The following is a 24436-nucleotide window of genomic DNA, read 5'->3' as shown; positions in this document are numbered from 1 at the left end:
CGTTCCCGTTCCCGTTCCCGTTCCCGTTCCCGTTCCCGTTCCCGTTCGGAACGGAAAAGGAAACGTATTTGCATATCCTACTACAATGCTCCGGCGGCGTGGTCTAGTTGATCAGGGCGAGGTACTTTGGAGTGCCAATGTCAATGCCCGAAGTCTTCAAACCCAGGAGGATACTGAGATTCTTGGAAAAGTTCGGGTGGCACGAGTAGGAATATGGCACCTACGCAAAATTGGTGTCTAAACGTCGAGTTCCGAACACCAATCAGCCTGTTACAATATACCATTGTGAGGGTTTCCAAAAAGGTCATTGCAATGGTTTCCAAGAATTCAATTTGTCGTACTTTCGTCCATAAAATTCAGTAGCGTGGACCTCTATAGAGTATAGGTCGTATGTCGACTTATAAGGCCTAAGTAACAGAAATCGTATGTTCGTATTTAACTTTGGCGTTCGCGCTCAAACGACACACACACAACGCATTACACTCAAGCTTACGCTAAGCTGCCCGTCACCTTTGTCAAGCCGGAGTTTGTGCGGAGTTTGTTCTTTTATTTGCCTTGTTTTTAGTGCCTGCGACCACAATACCACCCAAACGTGCAATTATGGTCTGTAGAAAACCTGGAGTCGGGTGTATTGAGTACATACAAAGCTTATGAAAGGTACAGGGTCCCCAGAAGAACCATAAAAAACCATCTCAAGAGTGGTAGTTTTAAAAAGCTTTTGGGTCGTATCACGAGGAGTGCATCGGTTTATGGGTGGATGATGCTGATGCTTTTGAGTGCCCTGATAGTTGTTAAAGAAGTAATTTATAAACATGTTGCAAATATAGCTAGTGAAATAACTGCATTTATCTGATTATTGATGTGAAGTTTCGAATTTAGTCTGTATTTCGATTATATTGTAAGTTAAAGCTAATAGGCCTTTTCTATAGTAAATTATTACTACTACTAATATAAAGGCCTACTGGCATGGTTTTTTTTTATGTTTAATTTTGATTTTGTTTATGGCAGAATATGCCATTTTAAGTTTATATGCTGTTCCAGTTCAAATCTATAAGACTGATTTTTAGTAAAATATGTTGATTTACTATGATGGCTTTAGTTTTATTTCAAATCTCCCTTAGCTAGACCTAACCCGCCGGTACCTTATTTTACGTAAGTACACTTAATTTGTTCACACACATAATGAACGTTTATGGCTGTACATGAGCTACAAGAACGGAGTATCGCTGTCTTTTTCAAATTATTAAGCAAATTAAAAATTTTACAAGGTGTTTCTTTGTTTACTAGCTGTTTAGCAGCAGTTGAGCTCCTTGTAATAGAGTTCATTCAGGTAAGTGCCACCTTGCCTATATCTGCCACCAAGGACTGATGTAGGCATTATTGCGTTCCGGTTTTGAAGGGTAGGGGTCAACTTATGTCTCTAGGCAATGATATTATACTTGTCAATACTCAGGGCACAACAGTAGTGCCCCTGAGAGCTTTGCGCTTTAAAGCTCTGAGTGGCACTGCAACTGTTATGGACAGGCATTTTACTTAACACTAGGCGTACGACTGGTTCGTCCTTTCACTTGATATTGTAAAAAAAACTTATATGAATTACTGATAGGTAAACCTAGGTACCTCTTAGGTACTACCTCGCAACTTTATAAATACCTTTGTTCTCATTAGGAATTGTAACTTGTATCGATCGAACAATTACCCTAAAATTATGGAGATTTTGGCGTCATAGAGAAAAATAATAAATGATTTAAATAATTTCTTTTTTATAGGAAACAAAGATTGATTTAAACAGCGACGCGTTTCATGAGTAGATATTGTGGGAGATTACTGTCATCAATAAAACAATTTAGGCGCTGCTAGTAATTGAATTGGTCGCATCCACCAATCACTCGGGTGCTGCATTCCATCACAATTATTGTACAAGTAATTGTGTTACCAGCATACGTTCAATTTAGAATTTCAAAATTCGCTTAAGTTAGGCACTAAGTATTTAAATAGTCGTCGTTACTGTAGGACACATAGATTGTATACATATATGTTAAACTCATCTGCAAACTAAAAGAAAAAAAGAATATAACTAAAAAAATGGAACTAAATTTTCCAGTATTCTATACATATATTTGTCGGTACCTACCGCTATTTGATACCGTCGTCATACTTTTATATTATCAATTATTGTAAACTCTACCTACTCTATATTCACAAAACAACAAAATTGAGAACATTTCTAAATACCGAAACTTACCTACTGCTTAACGACAACAGCTATAAATTTTACGCCGAATAATTTTATCTATTGGAAACGCCTTGAGAAAACGTCTATTCTTGGGAGCGTGGCGTTCGACAGACATCATGAAAATAAAAGATAAAGTCGTTCTGGTGGAGAAAATAGACTCGTTGAAATCTAATTTCGCGTGGTATAGCGAACAGGTACTTGAGTCCGATGAGCCATCATCGACAGACGTTGGTTCACATCGATTCCTTAATTGAGCTGTGAATTTTCGCTTCAGCAGCGCTCCCAGCGCTGAAATCCCTACCTAAATCTTATGTCTAAGATATGTTTATGACTTAACATTTCAATAATTGTAGCGCTCGATTAGTATTTAAAGGATTACCTACTTGTGACATAACTGTTAGCGGTGTTCTTAGTATGTTCGGTACTTATTACCTACAGCCTTGGCCAAAAGTATTGAGGACCCTAAAAATCCGGAACGGGCACAATAAGTATTGCAGAAAACAGGTCCTATTGTTAAGGATTATTTTTTCGGCATCTACAAAGGTTTAAAAACAAATGACCCCCACACCGTAACTAGCAATAAAACCTGGTGCCATAAAATTTGTCATTTTACGATTTTTGTATTTACTTCTCAGTTCACTACTATCATTCGTTACGTGCACATCCAGTGATCTAGTGCGCTTTTGGTATTTTGTTTAGTTCCATTCAAAAAAATGAACTTAGTTTAGAACAACGTGTGCAGATACAACTTCTGCATGAGCAAGGGAAATCACAGGTAGAGATTTCTAAAACTGCGAAATGTTCGCGCCGATCTGTGCAATTAACTATTGAGCGATTCGCCGAGACTGGGTCCCATAGTAACAGATACAGAACAGGGCGCAAACGCATCACCACAGATCGTGAGGACCGAAAGTTAATGAGAGAAAATCGAGAAGAATCGTTAAAAAATAGGAAGAAAACTTCTTCAGATCTCGCTGCTGATTTCTCTGTCGAAATTAACAGACCTATTTCTGCTCGCACTACTCGAAGAAGGCTTCAGGAAGTTGGTCTGAAAGGCTGTAAAGCCAGGAAGAAACCATGGCTCTCACAAAACAACAAGAAGGCTCGGAATGAATGGGCCTTAAAATATCAAAGTTTCACCGAAGGACTCGTCTGACCACACGACATTTGACCAATCAAATGTCGTGTGGTCAGACGAGTCAAACTTTGAGGTGAGTTAGACAATTTCACGTTCTTAAGATATTAAACAATGTGATTTGAAAATAAAATTCAATAACAAAAATATTTTAGATTTCCGAAGTCACTACATTTAAAAAAAATTTCAGATTTTTGGTACACCTGGTGTGACTTTTGTGCGCCGCCGGGCAGGCGAAGAATTTAGTCCAGCCTGTATAGTGCCAACCGTAAAACTCGGCGGAGGCAGCATAATGATCTGGGGCTGCATGACTCATTCAGGAGTTGGCGAAATGTTTGTGTGTGAGGGTCGCATGAACTCTTCAAAATACATCAACGCCCTGGAATCTGCGTTGCTGCCATCATTTTCAACTCTTTTTGGCGATACAAATATGGATGGCGTCAAATTCCAGCAGGATAACGCGTCATGTCATAAATCTGCCAGCACTATGACATGGTTTAGAGAAAAAAACATTGAGTTTCTGGAGTGGCCTGCCCAGTCTCCGGACCTAAACCCCATAGAACATTTATGGGGTTTATTAAAGCGCAACGTCAGGCGCCACCCAATAAATACAAAGGAAGAACTAAAACGCCGTCTGCGTCCAAGAATGGAACGCTATACGTCCTGAAGACTGTAAAAATCTTGTCCGCTCTCTACCAAAAAGAATTTCTGCCGTATTTAAGGCAAAGGGTGGGCACACGAAATATTGATTTTTATTTAATAAATAGTAATATTAACATGTGTAAATTGTTTCAAATTATTTCATTTTCATATTCCCCAAAAAACTGTGAGTTATCATGGGTGCTCAATACTTTTGGCCAAGACTGTAGGTACAACATAACATTGATATTGTTAGTATTTAAGTTCATTGAGCCGTTTAAACAGAGTACGTCGTGGTAAAAGCACTTCCAACGCAAATGAATTGTTCACTGACAAGATATTTGCTTTAAGGTTGTAAGTTCGAAATTATTTCATTTGCTTTGGTATAAGCAACTGGGCATTATGCAAAAATGTCTAGGACGTTTTATTTTTTCTTCTTCGTTTAGAATGGATTGAAAAAAGATTGAGTTCCCAATATTTATTTCGTAAAATTCACTGTTTAAAGCTTCATATTGCAGTTTTTATATCTTATTTCACATTTCCTCAATTTTGTCGCTGTCGTCTACCAGGGTCTTTGTTTCCGTGTTAGCAACATGCGGATTTATTAAATAAGGCCCCTCATTGCATTCATCTTGGCATGAAAAGTTATCGAACTCGCAGTGATCCCCCATTACCAACTGAAAATTTAAAATATAATTATATTTGAGATTTCCTCACTTGATTAAGGCATAAATGCGAAAGATACATTCTTATTCGGTGCTTACAAAGTAACAAAGGAACTTATAGTCAAAATTTAATACTTTTAACATCAGCAGTTACGGCTGTGACATAACACGTCCATTTGACTAACTGTTTTACACACTTATAAATATATATAAAAAATATATTTATATTAATACGTGCCTTTGTAGGGTGTTCTGGGTCCGCAACAAGGTCACAGAAGCATCGGCCACAAATGCATTTTCCCCGGTCTGAACATGCAGGCTCATCCGAGGGTATCGTGTCACCGTCTTCTCTAGGAGGAAAGCACGTTGTTGTATTTACGTATTTGTCACCACGACATAAGCAGCTCGCGTTCTCTTCAAGACTTACTGTAATAACAAACGAAACTATATTTTTGTAGAAACAAAGGTAATTATTGTAACTAATCACTAGTGTAAAGTTATTAACTAACAAAGTATGTAGTTGTAGAAATACACACAATTTACGAGCTCGACCGACATTCTTTGTTGTGATATCCTACTTAAAAATCACCTTTGATTCCGTCATGTAGGTAATTTAATCAGTACAAGGGCATAATAAATTAAACTTATCTATGGATGTTGGACAGACCTTTGAATAAGCAACTGAATTTGTTTAATTATTTTTGTCAGAAATTAGTGATCAAAGGAAATATGTATAAGTACAATGTTATTTTTCAGTTCTAGTATTTCTCTTTGTAATCAATAAATAACCAAAGCTGCCGCATTGTTAAGCCGTATCCGTTATATGTATATTTGATCGAAGGTTGGAGCACAGATGACGTTCTTCGCGTTGTGGCTCACCAGCATTATTTATTTTTTATTATTGACTATCAGATCATGCTACACTGTATGAGACTGCATTCAAAGGTGGTTTAATGTTTTCTTTTTGTTTTTTTTTTTACATGATTCTACGCTCCATTTTTATTTATGAACATTTCTCGGAACATAAATCTTTTAATTCAATTGTAAATTATAAATATACAATAACAACATCTCCGATCTGAATTATATCATCTTTTAAAAAAGATTTGTCTCAATAATATGATATATTTTGAGGCTATTATTATATGTACATAATATAAAGCAACAAGTTATGATTCACTGATAGAAATAGAACGCATACTTCCCGATATGAAGGAAAAAAAATATTTATACCGTTGAACGTGGATTGGGTCCAAAGCATATATAGAAGAGTGATCAACAGCCTGCAAAAACTATAATATATGGAGGGAATATTTATGCACTTTTATGTGGTAGGTACATCCTGGGCAATTTAAATGTGCACCGAAAGCAAAAAATGTTCGAAATTCAAACAAACAAGATCGCCGCCATACATCGAGTATATCGATGCCGCCGTACAAACGAAGTCTTTCACGGAAACGATTAGAGATACGTAGGTGCAGGAAGGAATGTCATAGAGTTACTCATTGGTCAACTGCCTGTGTCAAAAACATTCAAATTGGCAGCCAAAGAAAAATTTGTATTGATCCGCCTGAAAATTGGTCTACGAAGGTCTATAAGTCCTTAGTCATAATTTAGGGTCAACATGTTTTTTAAAATGGTTGCGGAAAAGGACTTGCTCCAATTCGACTGAAAATTGACATACGGACGCCTCTAGCAGTGCCTGCTAAAAATTCGTTCGTAAATGCATTCATTTATAATTTAACCGTAGATCAACTAATATAGACGGAACAATTAAATATGGCCACCATTAAAGAACTATTTTCATTTTTCAAATAAAGTCATAAGTCGAAGTCAGTGTCGAAGCCGTACGCCGAGGTCCCGCAGAGAGAATACAAGTCTCACAATTGTTAAAATTTAAGGCATACTTCCCGATGTAGTTAAAATTATAAGATACATAAAGCGCTGTTGTATCTCGGCTGTCTCTCTTTTTAGAGGGAAAAAAAATAATGCCAGAGACAATCACAGCGATTTTCTCAAATTAGGAAATTTCCTGTGCCATGAATATCAGAGTAACGATAATTACGAGGGCAATACCCAGAATACCCAGACCAGAACGGATTCGCTCTGGGCCTTTTGGAGGGAAAAGTGTAGTTTTTATTTTGACTTTCAATTATTTTGTGAGATCTAGTTTAAAGTGGAATAGGATAGTGCTATTGTGCCTTAATCGAAGATTAAAACGCGAAATTATACGAATCTCGAACTAAAATACCCGTATCGGCCCGTTCTAAGGAATCCCGAGTCAATCCAAGCACGCCGCCTCAAATTGCCTATCCTCTTTGTGGTGGCCATATTTACAGAAATATAATTAAACGTTTATGTTTTCGGCTAAAGGACTTTGTTTCCATAGCCAGCAATAATTTAAAAAAAAACCAGACCAAAAATGTCGTTTCCTAAATTAGCCCAAATCGCGAATCGAACCCGGAACCTCCTCATCAAGCGCCCATAATACTAAACCGCTGTGTCACCGAGGAGCAAAAGCACACCTCGCAGTTCAAACCCGACAGGCCAAGCCTTATTTACATAAAAATGAAAGTAAATTAATTTGCTACTCCGCGAACCCGGTGAAGGATAAATCGTGTAAAGTTGCTGCGCTTGATTTGAATATTTTTTCATGTAGTTAATTTTCCCACCCTCCCTCCGCATAAAATTAATAAAAGTAAAAAAAAATATTAACATGGACTTAGCATGGAATATTTACTTATCAACGCCACTAATGTTCGCGCATTCAAAAGTTTTTCAGTAAAAAAGTAAAGTGTGTAATTTAAAAAACACTTACAGCCCAAATCCTCGTGGCCAATACTGTTGTCTTTACAAAAATCAGCATCCAATGTCTGTGAGAAGCATTTATTCTCTGTTGGACACCAGGAACATAGCGGCAGTCTAAGACAATGCTCACAATTCTTCTTAACGATACAAACAAATTTTTCGTCTATCGGTGTAATTAATTTTGGATGCTGTGACAAACATAATTCAGCACAGAAAATTAGAAGAATGGATACCAGAATTCTCATTGTGGCTGATCGAATAAGGTTTCCGTTTTATCTCTTAAACTGTTTTTACCGCTCCGAGAACCCTCGATAACTAAGTTTAGTTAACGTATTTACATTCCGATAACCTTTATACGTTGCGCAAATTGTGTTCTCATTCAAAGATATTATATTTATCATACTCAAAGGTCGTCGTTAATACGGGAATTGTAACACTTATTCATACAATCGTACTAAAAGTAGGTATATAACCTATATATTTACTAACCTATATATTAACAAATAATACGCATGAATGTGTATCAGTAATTCGTGTCAAAAAACCTATGTATATAATGAATACTTATATATTTATCTATCTATCTCTACTTCTTAAGAACTCAGCCCATAACCATAAAAATAGATGATTTAAGCATACGTATTGGAATAGAGTCCATGAGTATAGTTACAAAACACGTATGAATTAGTATAGTAACACGTATGAATTGTCGAGTGTCTGGGGTAATTTAATTTCAACTATAGAGTTGAGGTCGCTTACGAGAAGAACGATCCAAATTGCTAAGCTTGATGTGAAACAAAGGTAGGAATGGAATTTAAAAGCTGAAGGTGCGGAGAGAGTTGTTTTCCTTAATATAGTTTACAATGCTGACTCTTCATTTCGAAAAAAATATCATTGTTAGACAACGGATTCCTTGGTGGTTTAAAAAACGTATTTAAGTATATAGGTAATTTTTTTTTATAATATCAAGTGACGGGACGAACTAGTCGTGTGCCTGGTGGTAAACTACACGCCTGTCCATAACAGTTGCAGTGCCGCTCAGAGCTTTAAATCGCAAAGATCCTAAGGGCACTGTCACTGCGCCCGTTAGCGTCACCCTGAGACATAAGTTGAAAGTCCCAGGTGCCTGTTGAAATTACAGGCACGTGGGACTTTCAACTTGTCTCCAGCACCCTTACCCTTCAAAATCGAAACGCAATAATGATCACGTTACTTACTGCTTGGCGGCAGAAATAGGTAAGGTGGCAGTACCACCCCAGACGAATTCTTTCACAGGGAGCTCTACTGCTACTAAAATAAATAATAAATCATTAACATTGCAGCATATTACATACATTCCATACATTAACTGCCTCCATGGCGGAACGGTTACCGTGCCGGACTGCCACGCAGAGGTCCCAGGTTCGATTCCCGGGCCGGGAGAAATATTTGTATGGCCTACATTTATTTCTCTCGTGAGTTTGGGTGTAACTTGTGGTTGTGTATGTGTGTGTCCATGGCACCCGCGACACAGGGTTTCCCTAGTGCGGGGCTGTGTTGAGTGGGTGCGTTATTCTTATTCTTATTCCCTAATTACTTATATGTATGTACAGATAGGTCTATAAAACGCAGTGAAATGTTAGACAATTAGTTATTTATATATCTTAAGAATATTGTAATAAAACCCACGCTTCTAAGACATTTATTTAAGTACTCACATGCGACGTGCGTCGTCGAACGACGACCCTCGCATTAGTGCGTCTGGATCACAGTGTGGTCGGTAAAGGTGGGCGTTTAAACGAAACGCACTCAAAAAGTCTGCATTTTAAAATAAGCGCATATGTACGCTTTTTATTTAGCGTTGGTCACCGGCCAGTTCTATGGATACTCAATAATTTAATTTTTTACATCGTGCCTAAGTTTCAAGTAGCGCCATCTATGTTTCCTAAACCAATTAATTCAACATAACGTTGCAAGCTTTTTTTAAACATAAAGTCTGTGCGCTTAAATGTTTTTCTAAACGACTTTTTAAGCGTCAAACTAAAAAGCGTTGAAGTGAAAAGCGCTTTTACAAGCAAGCATTTTAAACGTACGTTTTTACGTTAAAAAACAAGCAGTTTTTTCCATTGCAACGGTTAACACCTAATAACGCATAGAATGATTGTTTCATATCAAACGAACTGTCACAAGTGAGGCAAAAATCAAATTCATATAGGCTAGTTTTAGTAGTAGGTTTATACAAGTTGAAACGCGTTACTTCCTTGTGGAATGTGATGTTAGTATCTATTTTATGTTTGTCTGACGTATTTTTACACTCATTTACCGCACATTTCGTCATTTTTAGCTAAAATTCTTGATCTGTTCGCGGTGCAAGTTGACCTTGAGCACTGAAGACCCGCCCGCTCGTGTAGGCCCATTGGGAGCGCTTCAATTTGTCTCAATTAGCGTGTGCGGACTAGGTGTCTATGCGTTATTATTCTAAGGGTTAACAACTACAAAAGTTAAACAGCTTATGTTTTTAAACGCTTTTAAACGCCAATGAACAAAATGTTAATATAGTAATGTTTTGTTAAAAATATAACTCGTTTTTTACAAAAATCTTACTTATCTTAAAACCTTTAGTGGTCTACCCTTGCGTTTCGCTATCAACACAACAACGTTGCAAGCTTTTTTTTTAACATAAAAGTCTATGCACTTATACGTTTTCTAAACGATTTTGTTAGCTTCAAACTAAAACGCGTTTAAGTGAAAAAGCGTTTAAAAAAGCATGCTTTTTAAAAAAAGCATAGGGTATAAATACGACTTGAGTATGATTTCAAGCACTGGAAATACGACTCTAATGGAAGGGACTTGAATATTATTTTGAGTGCTTTAAACCATACTCAAATCCTGACTTGAGCATTGAGTAGAGTTCTAGAATACGACTCATAACGTTTAAACGTTAAAAAAATAAGCAGTCTCTAGTGCTCTGACGACTCACTGCGCTCAAGTTACGCGCGTCGACGCCCGTTTCCATATTTGCATAACACAAATTTGTACCTTGTTATTGGGAAAATAGAGATCAATATGCCATAGGCGAAAAACATGACGCGTTTTCAGAAATTATGTCCACTATTGATTTTTTCCATTCTGTAGGACTATTGATGTCATCTAAGGATTGAAAACCTATATGAAAAGTAAAATCAAAATAATAAGATAAATGAAGTACAGGCTGTATCGCTTAACGGCAAAGCCGTTAAAATTGTACTTAAAAAAAGTCATAAATTGACATTGACAAATCCCATTCCTTCATTCAAGGAAAAGGAAAATTAATAAATATTTTGAAAATAATGGAAAACTATTTCAAAGGTAAAAATGTGGAGGAAGAATTGGAACGAAGTAAAATACCTATTAAAGATCTACCGGAAAATTTTCTTTGGATGCAGGTGAATTAATAGATAAGTTTTGAGGTTATATTCACGAACATAAAACATCGGTTTTTATGTTATTTGAACGGAGTTAAACAAAAAGGATCTTTCAAAACTTGTAAGTCCTGTAACTCCAGAGATCTTTATTTATGTTTATTTATTGGATTTTTTCCTGAGTTGTTTTAGGAACTGTATAACTCATTTCTTCATTGACTTGTAGGTCAATGCATTTCTTGATAATTTTGTGGATTGGATCCTTTTTGCTTAACTACGTCCAATTGATAAGTATATAAGGTCATTGATCAGAGGCTTGTAATATATAATAATTATTGTTACAGGTGCTTATTTCACTGATATAATTATTACACTGAAAATTGAAGTCCATAAATGATTTATTATTATTAGGTATATATTAGATATATTATACCTCTCTCCAGAGTAAGAGAAATTTACAAAAGACACATTTTACACTAGAAAATAACCAAAGTTAATTTGTCAGGTAAAAGGCGGCAGTAAAATGACGAATCTACTCTCCCATGCATCTGGTATTTTAGAAGACAAAACTGCAACAACAGTGGTATGGACTGCAGCAGGAGTAGCTATTCCTAAAGCTATATCGTGTTCAGAAATACTAAAGAGGCAGTTCAACATAGAACATCAAGTTACTAAACTTACATACAAAAGGTTAACACAATTTTCAAATAAATTTTATTAATAGTAGTATCACATGCAAGTGTATAAAATGGTAAAAGTATTATAATTTTTTATTAAAAAAAACTAACCTCAAAAGTTTGTGGAATTTCATCTGTGCCAAGTTTTATTGAAATAGGTTAACAGGAAGAGGGTGAAATTTAATAAACCAGATTCATCCGCTAATTTGCCACCTTAGAGGTGGTATATTGTCTTCGAATTTGAATGGAACCACTACTGAGATACCCCTTTCTGACAAAAAAGTTGTCAAAATTGGTTCACAAATGTCGTAATAAAAAAAACTCTTACATTGAGAACCTGCTCCTTTTTTTGAAGTCAGTTAAAAATGCACCTTACCTTCAATTTTTATAGGAAGTGAAAACTATTTTTCTGGATTTAAATCGTGTATATTTATTTGTTTTTTCAAACAAACCAACATGTCGGGTCCTTTACAGATCCCATGGTCAACTGTCAACTGTGACCATGGGACCCTGTAAAGGGCATGAAACATTGGTTTGTTTGAAAAAACAAATATATGTGATTTAAACCAAAACAAAAATTCATTTCCTATGTGTAACAATCACGAAAACCTAAGAATTCAATGATTATGTTTTATTTATTTTGTACTTGTGACAATACTTTCATTAACTTTGCTATAAATTTGTAAATAATTTAAAATATTATTGCAGGGTAGATGAATTTTGGGAACCTAAACTAGATGGACTTGAAACTATTGTTGTAAAACGGCAAATACCAGTGATACACATAATGCTCTCTGTTGATCCTGTACTTGATGTGAATCAAATAGGGTAAATGGTTGACCTCTTTTTTTTTAAGTAGACACATTAAGTGAATTTAAAAGTTATATGTTTACAGGTACCAAACAATGCAAGGGAAGAAATTCTGGCAAAAAGATCAAAACAGTAATAGTTCTAAGCAGAATCAACCTTATAAGGCTAGAAAACCGTTTAAGCAGAAGAAGCCACAAGGAAATAGCTAGAATTTAGATATAAAGAAAAGCTAGAAAGGAATTATTAACATTTCTTTCAAATTTTATATTAAAATGGAATATGAAATGATAAATACACAGTACAAATACAGCATATGTATTTTTGTTACTTAAGAGGTTGTATATACCTTACATAGTATTTGACTACAGATTTTAGAGATCTCATATGTGCATTTTTACTTCATAATACAAAGTATGAATCTCTGGATATCACACAACTAGTGAAGGGTCACATTGGTTTTGAAATGATTAATAACTTATACATGTCTGCTATAAAGTAGTCTATATAGAATTTAATACCACAAATTACAACTTTACAATATTATAAAAAAACAATGTTTAAAATAAATACTAAACTTTGTTATCATTAATCTAATGATTACATGTAAGAGATAAATGCCACAATAGACACAGTCTAATGTATTGTAAAATGTCCATAATTACTGTTTAATTAACTCTCAGGCTTCCGATTCACCAACAGGTTGAGAAAGAGGAGTCTCATCATCAAGTTTTGGTAATATCAAGATTTCTTTTGATATAATTGAGTATTTAGTGACGAAGTATGTGAACCTTTTGCATAAATGGGTTTCCTTTTCAAAGGCATCAAATATTGAACGATGATGGAAGTATGCATGCGAAAAGATTCTGTACACCCGTCTGCATACTGATCCCAATTTCGCTACTGAAGATTCCTTGATACTTACTCTGAAACATGATAATTATAATAGTCAAAATTTACATAATACTCACAAAATTTTTGCTAAATTAGAAATTACAGGTCTACAAAATTGGGAATTTTTAGCAGCACCCAACAAATTATTTTTTTTGAAACATGATAAAACAACACATAATATATTCACAGACATATATCTAGACTAGATAGACACCACACGTACAGCAATTTGTATGAAAACCAAGCGTGCCACATTTTTTGTACCCACTATGACGTCACAAGAACTATTTAGTGATGGAAACCTCCTTCCGCTCACTCTAAATCGATTGATTGAACGCGCGTATTCTATTCAATTAATCGATTCTAAACAGAATAATTTTTGTTCAAGTATTTGTTGATTACAAGTAGTCGTAACATTAATATAGTAGAATAAGATAGTAAAGTCCTTTATTTTACTTGTTTTAAAAAAATGCTGATTACTTAAAAAAAATTAAGTCTAATTTTTAATTGACTTCAAATATTAAAATTATTGTCCTTCCAATAAAATTAGCTTATTATATAATATCTTTCTGTAATAATAATAATAATAACGCACGCACTCAACATAGCCCCACACTAGGGAAACCCTGTGTCGCGGTAATAGAAGATCTTATCGATTAACTTAAATAATGAAAATGCACGTCAATATATGATGAACTTGCGACTGCCTTAATTCATTTTATTAAGATGGTTTTCTGTTGGTAATTGATCAAATTGATGAATGGCAAGATAAATGACAATGTTACTGCTGACAAAATATGGTAAAATAAAAAAAAAATCTTATTAATCAAAAGAGGTTTATTTAATGACGGCCTCATTTGAAATTTTTGTGATTTGCTTATTATTTCTCAGATTTCTAACTCTGCTACTCTGCATATTTGGATAGCATCTTAGGTGGGATAAACTAGACCACCTTCGTCCTCGAAAGCAACAACTCCAGGTTTTAGTAAAGACAGCACACTGTTAACTCTTTGCATTATATATTTTTTTGTATTACTCGTACTACATATCTGGCTACATGCCACGAAACTGAATGCATTATACGAAAGTGCGTTCGTTCGATATTCATGGCGTATTAACAAACGATCATAATCGTTCAAATCAAATATATCGCATCAAGTAAAAGCCGCAATGCATTACAAATATGAGGTATAGACTCTGTTGCATATTTGTTTTCTCGAAATTCATACAATACAAAAATAATTGTTTTTAAAATAAATTATGCATCTCCTGATTACAAAATCACTTGCCCGTGGAAGGAAACGTTCCTATTTACCTGTTTACCCACGAGTTATGGTGCTTTTGCAGTTTATAATGGCACAATTACGCATTTTTCGCGTTTTCGACTGGTGTTTATCTACGATAACGATGGAGCGCGTTCTGAAGTGTAGCAGCAGCAATTAAGTGAATTTCACTTACTATAAGCACGCGAAGTACGTACACTTCGGCGTTAATATAAATAAATGACTGTGCATAATGTGTAATCTTATTACATATTTACCACATAGATAATCATAGAAATCAATAAATCATAGATAAATAACTATTAGAGGTAATTAGACTAAGATATAATTAATGTTTATTTTTTAACTTCACATGTTACATCCAAGACAAAAAAAAATACTATGGGACACATTGAATATACATGATCAATCAACTCTTCCAATGGAGAAATAATAAGATGGTAATTTTTTAAAACCTTACTTGAAGGATTTTTTGTAAATTACTCAAGAGTAACAAGTCAGAACAATTATTGTGGTGAGCCACAACAAGCAATTTTAGTTAAATTTTGTATTTTTGGTGAATTGTTACCCTATCTGTACTATTAAACAATTATTTAGGTTTGCTTGGTAACATTATATGTAAATTAAATAAATAAATAACGCACACACTCAACATAGCCCTGCACTAGGGACACCCTGTGTCGCGGGTGCCATGGACACACAAATAGACAACCACAAATTACATCCAAACTCACGAGAGAAAGAAATGTAGGCCATACAAACATTTCTCCCGGCCAGGGAATCGAACCTGGGACCTCTGGGGCAGTCCGGCATGGTAACCGGAGGCAGATTATTAAACTGAGATAATTAAACTGAAAATTATCACATGTCATACATGTTTATTGCTACATTACATACAGAAAAATATATAACCCACATCCTCCCCAATTCTTGTAACTCTATCTACAATATTAGTCAATAGTTACAAGAATTAGAGACAATGTTGGTTATATTTTTCTGTATCTAAGAGAGTAACAAATTTTTTTGACATAACTCCATTTACCATCCTTTCATAATGGATGCGTCTGATGTCATGTCAGTTTGACATTGTTTGTGGGACAGACTCAATGATCTTATACTATTATTAATTATTGAATTAATTTCAGTTATTACCATGATATAGAAACACTGATTAAAATGACATAGTTCTATATGTGGCTTGTTCGCCAGAGAATGTGTTATTTATATATGTTGATGTGTTAGAGATAACACATTGATCTGGCAAACGGGCGATATATTTTAACATCATTTCACAAATTATATAATATGTATGTAGTCTTTATTGATTATCAATATTTCACTGATTGTATTTCATCAATGGTTCAATGTAGAAGTACAACCTAAATTTTACAGAGCATAACAATAAATTATACGCTATCTACACAGGTTATATAAAAAAAATTGTTACAATACGTACAGCACATACAGTAAGTAATTATACATACCTGCTTGGAAAATATTTGTTACTATTGAGCAAACAAGCAGCCCCATCTAATGTGTGTCTTGTGTAATCAATAGCAGGGCACTCCTTTGGAGTTTTATGTGCTGCACACAGGAATATCCATTGCTCTGTAGCAGTCATCTGTGTACATATCTCTGGTTTGCATTCATTTTGCAGTCTTACTGCAAGACCATTGAGTTCCATACAGAATTGTCTGAAAACATTAGTAAAAGTGAATTTGTTTTGTCCTGTAACATTAGAAGTTATAAGAAACTTTCAATTTAAAGTGGGATGAGTATATCACTACACTAGTCAAGAAAGCTAACTCCAATATCAATGTCATATGCAGATCGTTCCAAACAATGGCAGTAGACGTGTTAAGAACTATATACGGCCACCGCTGCAATATTGATATCAAGTGTGGAGTCTTTTTTTCCAAAACGACATACACCTTCTTGAAAACGTTCAGAGGAAGGCAACTAAAATGCCACAGGCTCTTCAATGCAAATGCTCTGAGGAGAGACTACACATATTATGCTTCACTACTCTGGAAAAAAGACGCCTTCGTGGTGACCTCATCGAGACTTATTAAATTCTGATGAGTGACTACAATCTATAAATAAATAAAAAATCTAAATCTATCAAATAAATAAATAAAAATCTGTGTCTTACCTCAAGTGTTCATATTTCCAAACACCTTCATCTTGCGCCTCGGGCATTTTCAAGATAGCTTCCAAATTGGATGGGTCACGTCGGATAGTTTGCTGTATAAACTGCTGGACAGCAAGAGTACTGTCCATTTCTTCGAAAGGCTCATCTGGCCAGTGGCACCAATCCTAAAATGTACCAAACCATTAAATTATAAAATATTTATAAATAATTTAAGACAAAAGCGGCCACGACTATTGTGATAAACCACTTTTACCTTTGCTTTAGAGCCAGGGCGGTTGCGGCGAGAAATAGTTACACTTCCTTCCGACATTTTCGCGATTAAAAGTAATTTAGTTCAGATGTAATGATTTTATGCAGTTTTATAAAGAGAATTGCAAAAACCAGTCAAACACAATATAGTTCAAATACAATTTCAGGTTTCATGGCGATCTATAGATTACGCTGAATATGTTCAACAACACGCCATTTTGGTTATTTGTAGGGATGTAAAAAGCACGGATATTTTTTCATGAAATAATTTGTCGTCTATATTTTTAAACTCGATATATCAAAAATCGATATTTTTCCGAGTATACATTACGATATTTTTTATCGCTGTTACAGCAAAATGCTTTACAAATATTGGAAAATCAAAGAGTTCTTTTGAATGTCAGTATCTGACAAATTCAGATTTGATTGATTTGACGCCGCTTTCCCATCGGGGTAGGTTACCTTCCACTAGCTACATATATTATTTTTCCTGATACATATTTTTCACGTTATTAACATACATCAATGTATTAATAAACAATTGTCGGTTAACAGTAAGTACTTTTATGAGGTCTTTAATTTATATTAGATTAGAATTAATTTTTTTTTAGAACCTTAAACGTTAAAGTCTACAGTGTAATTCGGATACACGTGTCTTTGTTTTCTCGAATTTTACTTTATAGGTATACTTAATAGATATAGTTAAGAATATTTTTAGACTACTACTGTTTTTGGGAAAGATATAGATATACTAGATCATCAATATATTTATCTCGATAAACATCGATACGATTTTTATCGATATATTTTCATCAATTGCCCATCCCTATCCCTATTCCCCACTTATTAAGTAGGCAAACCATACAGCCTCTTTCTTCATATTTATTTGTTTTATGGAAAAGGTGACAAAAGCTTGTTCATAATAATTAAAATCCTATCTCATGATTGAAGCATTGTTAAATAATAATTTTATGCGTCTATACTTTTCAAGGACTTCTGTGTTGAGCGCGGGCTAAACATAGGACAGAAGATGGAAAAAAATAAAGGTAGTACTTTTCCATCCTTTTAAGCTCAACTCAAACAGAGCTAGGGTCGTATTCTAGAACTCTACTCAATGCTCAAGTCAGGATTGCAATGGAAACACAAGCACTGGAAATACGAGCCTAATGGAAGGGACTTGAGTTTGATTTCGAGTGCTTTAAACCATACTCAAATCGTGACTTGAGCATTGAGTAGAGTTCTAGAATACGACCCTCAGAGTCGAAGCGTCGCGACGCGTCATGTTTCTCGCCTATAGCATATTTATCTATATTTTCCAATTATTAAGGTACACAATTGTGTTTTGCTAATATGGATTTTTTTTTTTAATTTGAAAATTTGCAAACGGCGACGCGTCGCGTCAATTGGGCGCCGTGTGGCGTCAGACGCCGACCAAACTGTGATCCCGGTGCACTAATGCGAACGTCGTCGCGCGTCGCCTGGCGGTGGAGTTGAAAAACAGGACGCGACGCGACGCTTCGACTCTGCGCCAGTGCGAGTTGAGCCTTAGGCATAAAACAGCCTTTCCTAAAAAAAGCGGTAACGCCCCCTTGTGGGCGCTGTAGGCCTACAGGGGGCGGTAAGAGACCCAGAAAAAAAATGGGGGCGTTGTGTAAAGGCTTAGGGAGAGATTTGTAATTTCATCTAGGAAGATATTTTGATAAACAATAAATTCATTTTTGACCATGTATTACATTCTCACGTATATAGTTTGTCGCATCAACCAATCTAAGTTCGTGTCTTGTTTTCTTTGAACTTATGTTGTAGGTATTTTAGAATCTTAGATAATAGTAGTAGAAACTCTGTATTCCTTTGAATCGTATTCCAGAACTCTACTCAATGCTCAAGTCAGGACTTGAGTATTGCAGTGAGCACTGAAAATCATACTCAAGGCCTTGCCATTAGGGTCGTATTTCCAGTGCTTGAAACCATACTCAAGTCTGTTCAAGTCCTGACTTGAGCATTGAGTAGAGTTCTGGAATACGACCCTTAGGATCTCCACTCAATGCTCAAGTCAGGATTTGAGCAGACTTGAGCATGATTTCAAGCACTGGAAATACGACCCTAATGGCAATTTTGTTTGTGTCTACATAGGCACAAACAAAAAAATAATAAGGCAACAGACACAGTTTTGCATTTTAATAGTTATTAGTATTCCTAGATAGGTAATTTTCGTAGATAATAGACCGCGTCCAATCATGTTTTAACAAGTTATTGTTATAATTATTAATACAAAGATCGAACACTCAGAAAAAATTCCTTCGATCCGGTCGGATTCGAACCGACGTCTTCTTGTACACCGTGCCAGACGCTATACCAACTAAGCCACGGAACGAACCAACGGACCTCACGAATTCTTCTATGTGCTTGCGTCGTGTCTTTGTACTTGGTCTTTCAACGACTTTTTAGTCGTAGCGCCATCTATGAGAAATGTATTGCAGATTTATCACCCAGTTAGTACCTTTAAACATTGGCAGGTGTAGCCCGTAAGAATTAACTTGAGTGCCGTTTTGTACTACCTACCGTGCAGATCTTAAGTTAACTCTTGCGGGTTATAGTAAGTCTCGTTTAGAATGAATGTTTAATCTGCGCTAATATAGCTCACAATAATTAATTTAATTTGAAGTAATAGTGGTTTTTAAGTAGGTGAAAAAATGGGGGCGCTAAAAAATATTTTATTCTCAAAGTAGGCGGTAGACAATGAAAGTTTGGGAATGGGGGATCTTTTGTTTCTTTCTTTGACTGACAGTGACAGCAGTTGTGGCGTTGGCTTCGAGTTCTCAGCACGACCACAAAATTAAAGTAGATTTTTTAAATTATGCATGGAATGATTGATGATCAATGAAGAAAAAAAAAAGTAAGGTCATTTCATACAATTTAACATTGTTATTTAGGTAAAAAAGGGTAAGTAAAGTAATTATGTATAAAAATTTAATTAAAAAAGTTATTAATAATCTGTATAGATTTTAAAACTTTTGTGGTTATTCACTAAATGATTATCACCAATATCAGGTTTCTTATCACGGTACGACTTCTTTTTATTTTCCCGATATTTCGGAACGGTTGCACGCTCCATGGTCACGGGTTGAGTGGACGGCGGCAGATAACAGCTTTACGAGCAGACATATCTGTCTACCCTCTTGCGCTGTCGACGACTACCTTCATCGCGATTTGTTGTGGCGTTACCATTGTCACTCACTTTTTTCACACGAACCACACTCACTGTATCCACACGCAAAACTGTACTCGAGGTGTTTTTGTTTTTATTACTGCACGCACTAAGGACCGGATTTTTGTACTTCGTGGTCTCGATGGCTTCTCGTACCAACCGTGGTATGTAGTGACGTTTTGTCGAGAGTACCTGGGGGCTATGCAACTCGATCCAATGGTTAGTGTCAGTCTGTGTGAAATGTGCTATAGCCGACTTCTGTGCATCATTGTTTTTTTACTGCTCGGATGTGTCTCTTCATACGATCGACAATTGTTCGTTTAGTCTGACCGATATACGAGCTCCCAATACTGTAGTTCACTTTATAGACACCCGGTGTTTGTAAAGGAAGGTGTCTTTTGGTGAACGTAACATTTTTCCTATTTTGGTTAAGGGGGTGAAATCAGTTTTTATGGAAAACTTCCTTAGCAACCTGGCTATTTTATCTGTCACCCCTTGTACATAGGGCAGAAAAACTGGTAGTCTCTGTACGTCAATTTGCTTCTTCCTTTTGTGTATTGGTTTAAATGTTTTTATTTTGTATCCATTCTGTCGCAAAACCGTCTTAACGTGCTCCTGTTCCTGTGGTAGGTGGTGTGCATCACAAAGATCATAAGCTCTATTGGTTAATGACCTGACGACCGAATGTAGGTGTTTTGGGTGATGATGTGAAGTGGCACGAAAATATTTGTCCGTGTGAGTTGGTTTTCTGTACACAGAATGACCGAGTGAACCGTCTTGTCGGACTTTGACCAATACATCCAAAAATGCAAGCGCGCGATTTTTCCTTTCCTTCCATTATGCAAAATACGTCATCAACATACCTCTTCCATAATTTTATTGTTGATGGTGCTGACAGAATGGCGGCGTGTTCATAGTGTTCCATCCAAATGTTGGCAACAACGGGAGCAACGGGACTGCCCATCGCTACACCATCAATCTGAAGGTAGTATTGGCCATTGCACAGGAAGTAGCTCGTGTTTAAGCAATGTTCAAGTAATTGAGCAATCTCCATTGGGATGTTATTTTCTTGAAGTTTCACTTTGATAACGTCGATGCACCCCTTTATTGGTACGTTTGTGAAAAGAGACTCAACGTCATAACTAACTATTGTCTCATTCTCGTTATCTGTGGTACTGTTTAGGATCTCAACGAAATGCCTGGAGTCCTTCACAAAAGGGTTCGTTGTGCCTACTAGAGGTGTTAGTGTACGAGACACATATTTTGCCAATTGAAACGTGGGTGAGTCTATCTGATTCACTATTGGTCATAATGGTACGTTAGTTTTGTGGATCTTTGGCAAACCATAAAGTCTCGGCGGTTGGACGATACGAGGACGTAGCAGTTGTTTTTCAATATCAACTGGGATAGCGCTCCTACATTCAGTAATAATGGCATACGTCTGTCGTTTCACTCTGGCAGTCGGGTTGTATGTCATGCCATCCTCCAGTAAAGCTTTTATTTTACGGTCGTATTCTTCAGCGTCCATAATCACAGTGGCGTTTCCCTTGTCTGCCTTTAGAACTATAATTGTTGTATCAGCCCTAAGTTCTTTTACACCCATCAGTTCCTGAGTACTCATGTTTTTTGGTGGTAGATGAGCGTGTCGCCAGGCTATAGCCACGTCTTGACGTAAGGTTTCAGCATCACTAGCTGGCACCCTATTACACACAATGGCTTCTTCAACACCACATATGACTTTTTCAATTGGAATGCGCGTTGGGGTAGGAGCGAAATTTAATCCTTTTTCCAGGGCGTTAATTGCTGGTTCAGACATGAAGCGTGCAACCGTTCCGAAATATCGGGAAAATAAAAAGAAGTCATACCGTAGTAAGAAACCTGATATTAGTGATAATCATTTATTAACAATCTGATCCAGAAAAATGGCAATACTTTCTACAGCTGTTAGAAGATGTTTATAATGTCGAGACAATTAGACATGGGGAATAGCGTTACATTTCAATCGCCGTGACTGTCGTACCGGTTCCAAACAAATCACAGTGATAAATCATCGTGATTTTGTCACGACTGTTACTTCTTTTGAAGAGAACTACAACGAGTGGCGCGCTCAGTCACCACGAAACGGAGATCGCGCATTGTATCAAATACGTATGTCGTGATGTGAGTGACGGGGATAGCTATTGGAACGGAGGAACACCTATGTGACTTTGGAACGTCGTTCCTTCGGAACGAGTCACGGCGACACTGTTTGACGGCGGATCATCGTGATTTATTCATCGTGACGTTATTTATCACCCACTTCTAGAGACAATTCGCTCTGGGCCTTTTGGAGAGAAAAGTGTCGTTTTTATTTTGACTTTCAATTATTTTGTGAAATCTAGTTTAAAGTGGAATAGGATAGTGCTATTGTGCCTTAATCGAAGATTAAAACGCGAAATTATACGAATCTCGAACTAAAATACCCGTATCGGCCCGTTCTAAGGAATCCCGAGTCAATCCTAGCACGCCGCCTCAAAGTGTTGGGCGTTAATCAATTAAATTTCAATCAATAATTCAATCAGATTAAAAATTCAATTCAATTGAAATCAATTGGATTGAATTTAATTGGTTTTAATTGCAATTGATTTTAATTTTTTTTTTTTGCACACACTAAAAAAAAAAAAATAATTGCAATTAAATTCAATTCCGGCCGGTTAGGGGCCCCGTTTGGGGGGCCCGGTTGGGGGCCCCGGTTGGAGGCCCGGTTGGGGGGCCCGGTTGGAAACCCCGGTTGGAGGCCCCGGTTGGGGGCCCGAATGGGGCCCCCAATCGGGGACACCAAGCGGGGACCCCAACCGGGGGCCCCGACCGGGGGCCCTACCGGGGCCCCCAATCGGGGACACCAAGCGGGGACCCCAATCGGGGACACCAAGCGGGGACCCCAAGCGGGGACCCCAACCGGGCCCCTAATCTGCCCCCAGCAGGCCCCCAACCGGCCCCCAACCGGCCCCCTAACCTGCCCCCGCAATTAACAATTGATTAATTGTTAATTGCGGTTCTCGCAACTAACAATTGATCAATCGTTAATTGCTGTTTCGCAATTGACAATTAATCAATTGTCAATCTTTAATTGCCAGAACAATTAAATAAGCTACTTGACTCATATCAAATTTAGCACAATAAATGAGTATTTCCTGCAGTATTTGACCTACGCAACCAAAATATATCGATTTCAGTTAATTAAAGCCAAGGATGGATCTCAAGGATCGCATTTAAAAAATATTATTTTTATTTATTTTTTGAATCGCTGAAAACGCTGTCGGCCATGTTGTGACGTCACTGTGCATATAAACAAACTAATGTCACTCTGACAAATCTGACATAATCTGTGCTCATAGATTTGTTGTAGTTGTGATCGTGAAATTTTTGTAAAGCTTTCGTAATAAGTCCCATAATCTACGTGTTACTGTTACTGTTTTCTCATTTAATTGATAAAAACAATCATGGATGCTGGATTTGTGAAAGCGGAAAGTACAAATTTGCCAAGAATCGACACTTTAATGGTCGGTAATTTTTTTGCCTTGAACCCAGATTTCTGCTCTGCGGAGCTGAGGAATGTCAAGACTTCTATGTAAGTACTGTAAAGGTTTCACTGTAGGTTAAAACTTTGTGCTTATTCATCGCGCGAATAGAAGTTTAAAAGCAACAAGTTAAGGCCGGGGAAAAATAGTGTTTTGTCTTGCTTTACACCTTTTCGCCCTCGGTCGGTCGCTACAGTGCAGTGCATTTGGTATTGCAATGTAATGTAACGACATAAGATGGAATAAGCATAAATAATTCGTACAAAACTATCTCATAACCTCTTACTGCTTGTAACTAATATTACTTATATTTGTTACTTACAGATCTGCAAGGGAGTCGTATGGCGATGATGCCATAGGTTACGTTCAAGTTAAACGTGATGATGAAATCTGCACTGTGAAATGTAAAATATGTCCAGAGCACAAGGTACGCTTGAAGCAATATACAGTGACAGTACTGGTTGATGAACAAGAAGAAAAAGTTAAGAGTGCTCTCTGTGAAGATTGTCCTGCAGCTGCTGGAGGCTGTAAACATGCTGTTGCATTTTTAATGTGGTTGCACCGTCGCACTGAAGAGCCTGCTTGCACATCGGTTGAGTGCTATTGGAAAAAATCCAATCTCGCCAAAGTTGGATCAACATTAAAAATAATAAATGCAAAAGATATGTCCAAACGAAAATATCAGGATCCTGTATCTAATACAAGCGTGTTAATAGAATTTATGGATGAATGTAAGAAGAGAA

At 36.5% G+C, this 24436-nt stretch overlaps 5 protein-coding genes across 5 annotated transcripts in view; 2 read left to right on the top strand and 3 right to left on the bottom strand.

Annotated features, from left to right (window-relative positions):
* Positions 1-4478: 4478 nt before the first annotated feature.
* Positions 4479-7730, bottom strand: LOC113237603 (integrin beta-PS-like). Its single transcript, XM_026474180.1, has 3 exons — positions 7494-7730; positions 4914-5101; positions 4479-4687 (listed from the first exon to the last, which is right to left on the bottom strand). Exons 1-3 carry the CDS (start codon positions 7726-7728, stop codon positions 4544-4546), a joined length of 567 nt encoding a protein of 188 aa, XP_026329965.1. The 5' UTR covers positions 7729-7730; the 3' UTR covers positions 4479-4543.
* A 3010-nt stretch (positions 7731-10740) lies between these two features.
* Positions 10741-12574, top strand: LOC113237382 (ribonuclease P protein subunit p25-like protein). Its single transcript, XM_026473813.1, has 4 exons — positions 10741-10887; positions 11369-11553; positions 12249-12368; positions 12436-12574. Exons 1-4 carry the CDS (start codon positions 10792-10794, stop codon positions 12557-12559), a joined length of 525 nt encoding a protein of 174 aa, XP_026329598.1. The 5' UTR covers positions 10741-10791; the 3' UTR covers positions 12560-12574.
* A 112-nt stretch (positions 12575-12686) lies between these two features.
* On the bottom strand, positions 12687-17157 carry LOC113237381 (MOB kinase activator-like 4). Its single transcript, XM_026473812.1, has 4 exons — positions 16930-17157; positions 16677-16840; positions 16009-16218; positions 12687-13273 (listed from the first exon to the last, which is right to left on the bottom strand). Exons 1-4 carry the CDS (start codon positions 16984-16986, stop codon positions 13027-13029), a joined length of 678 nt encoding a protein of 225 aa, XP_026329597.1. The 5' UTR covers positions 16987-17157; the 3' UTR covers positions 12687-13026.
* Positions 17158-21439: 4282 nt separating this feature from the next.
* Positions 21440-21949, bottom strand: LOC113237052. The gene has a single exon (XM_026473298.1). The coding sequence runs from the start codon at positions 21947-21949 to the stop codon at positions 21440-21442; it is 510 nt and encodes a 169-aa protein (XP_026329083.1).
* A 655-nt stretch (positions 21950-22604) lies between these two features.
* The window catches only part of LOC113237262 (T-cell immunomodulatory protein), a 4039-nt gene continuing 2207 nt past the window's right edge, over positions 22605-24436 (top strand). The window contains exon 1 of the mRNA XM_026473651.1: positions 22605-22651. The gene's annotated coding sequence lies outside the window, so the exon portion shown is untranslated. The remainder of the gene's footprint in view (positions 22652-24436) is intronic.

This window comes from Hyposmocoma kahamanoa, unplaced genomic scaffold (assembly GCF_003589595.1).
Source record: "Hyposmocoma kahamanoa isolate Upper Pololo Valley unplaced genomic scaffold, ASM358959v1 93, whole genome shotgun sequence".
Taxonomy (NCBI): Eukaryota; Metazoa; Arthropoda; class Insecta; order Lepidoptera; family Cosmopterigidae; genus Hyposmocoma; species Hyposmocoma kahamanoa.
This window is presented reverse-complemented; position numbering and strand designations above follow the sequence as displayed.

What these genes read in the sequence shown, in the direction of transcription:
- LOC113237603 (XM_026474180.1), bottom strand. Translation starts at nt 7,728, where the DNA reads ATGAGAATTCTGGTATCCATTCTTCTAATTTTCTGTGCTGAATTATGT. An exon ending in TGGCCACGAGGATTTGGGCT is followed by an intron (nt 5,102 to 7,493) that starts GTAAGTGTTTTT and finishes TTGTTATTACAG; the next exon opens with TAAGTCTTGAAGAGAACGCG. An exon ending in ACCCAGAACACCCTACAAAG is followed by an intron (nt 4,688 to 4,913) that starts GCACGTATTAAT and finishes TTAAATTTTCAG; the next exon opens with TTGGTAATGGGGGATCACTG.
- LOC113237382 (XM_026473813.1), top strand. Translation starts at nt 10,792, where the DNA reads ATGGAAAACTATTTCAAAGGTAAAAATGTGGAGGAAGAATTGGAACGA. An exon ending in ACTAAACTTACATACAAAAG is followed by an intron (nt 11,554 to 12,248) that starts GTTAACACAATT and finishes ATATTATTGCAG; the next exon opens with GGTAGATGAATTTTGGGAAC. An exon ending in CTTGATGTGAATCAAATAGG is followed by an intron (nt 12,369 to 12,435) that starts GTAAATGGTTGA and finishes ATATGTTTACAG; the next exon opens with GTACCAAACAATGCAAGGGA.
- LOC113237381 (XM_026473812.1), bottom strand. Translation starts at nt 16,986, where the DNA reads ATGTCGGAAGGAAGTGTAACTATTTCTCGCCGCAACCGCCCTGGCTCT. An exon ending in GCCCTGGCTCTAAAGCAAAG is followed by an intron (nt 16,841 to 16,929) that starts GTAAAAGTGGTT and finishes GGTACATTTTAG; the next exon opens with GATTGGTGCCACTGGCCAGA. An exon ending in TGGAAATATGAACACTTGAG is followed by an intron (nt 16,219 to 16,676) that starts GTAAGACACAGA and finishes TAATGTTTTCAG; the next exon opens with ACAATTCTGTATGGAACTCA.
- LOC113237052 (XM_026473298.1), bottom strand. Translation starts at nt 21,949, where the DNA reads ATGTCTGAACCAGCAATTAACGCCCTGGAAAAAGGATTAAATTTCGCT.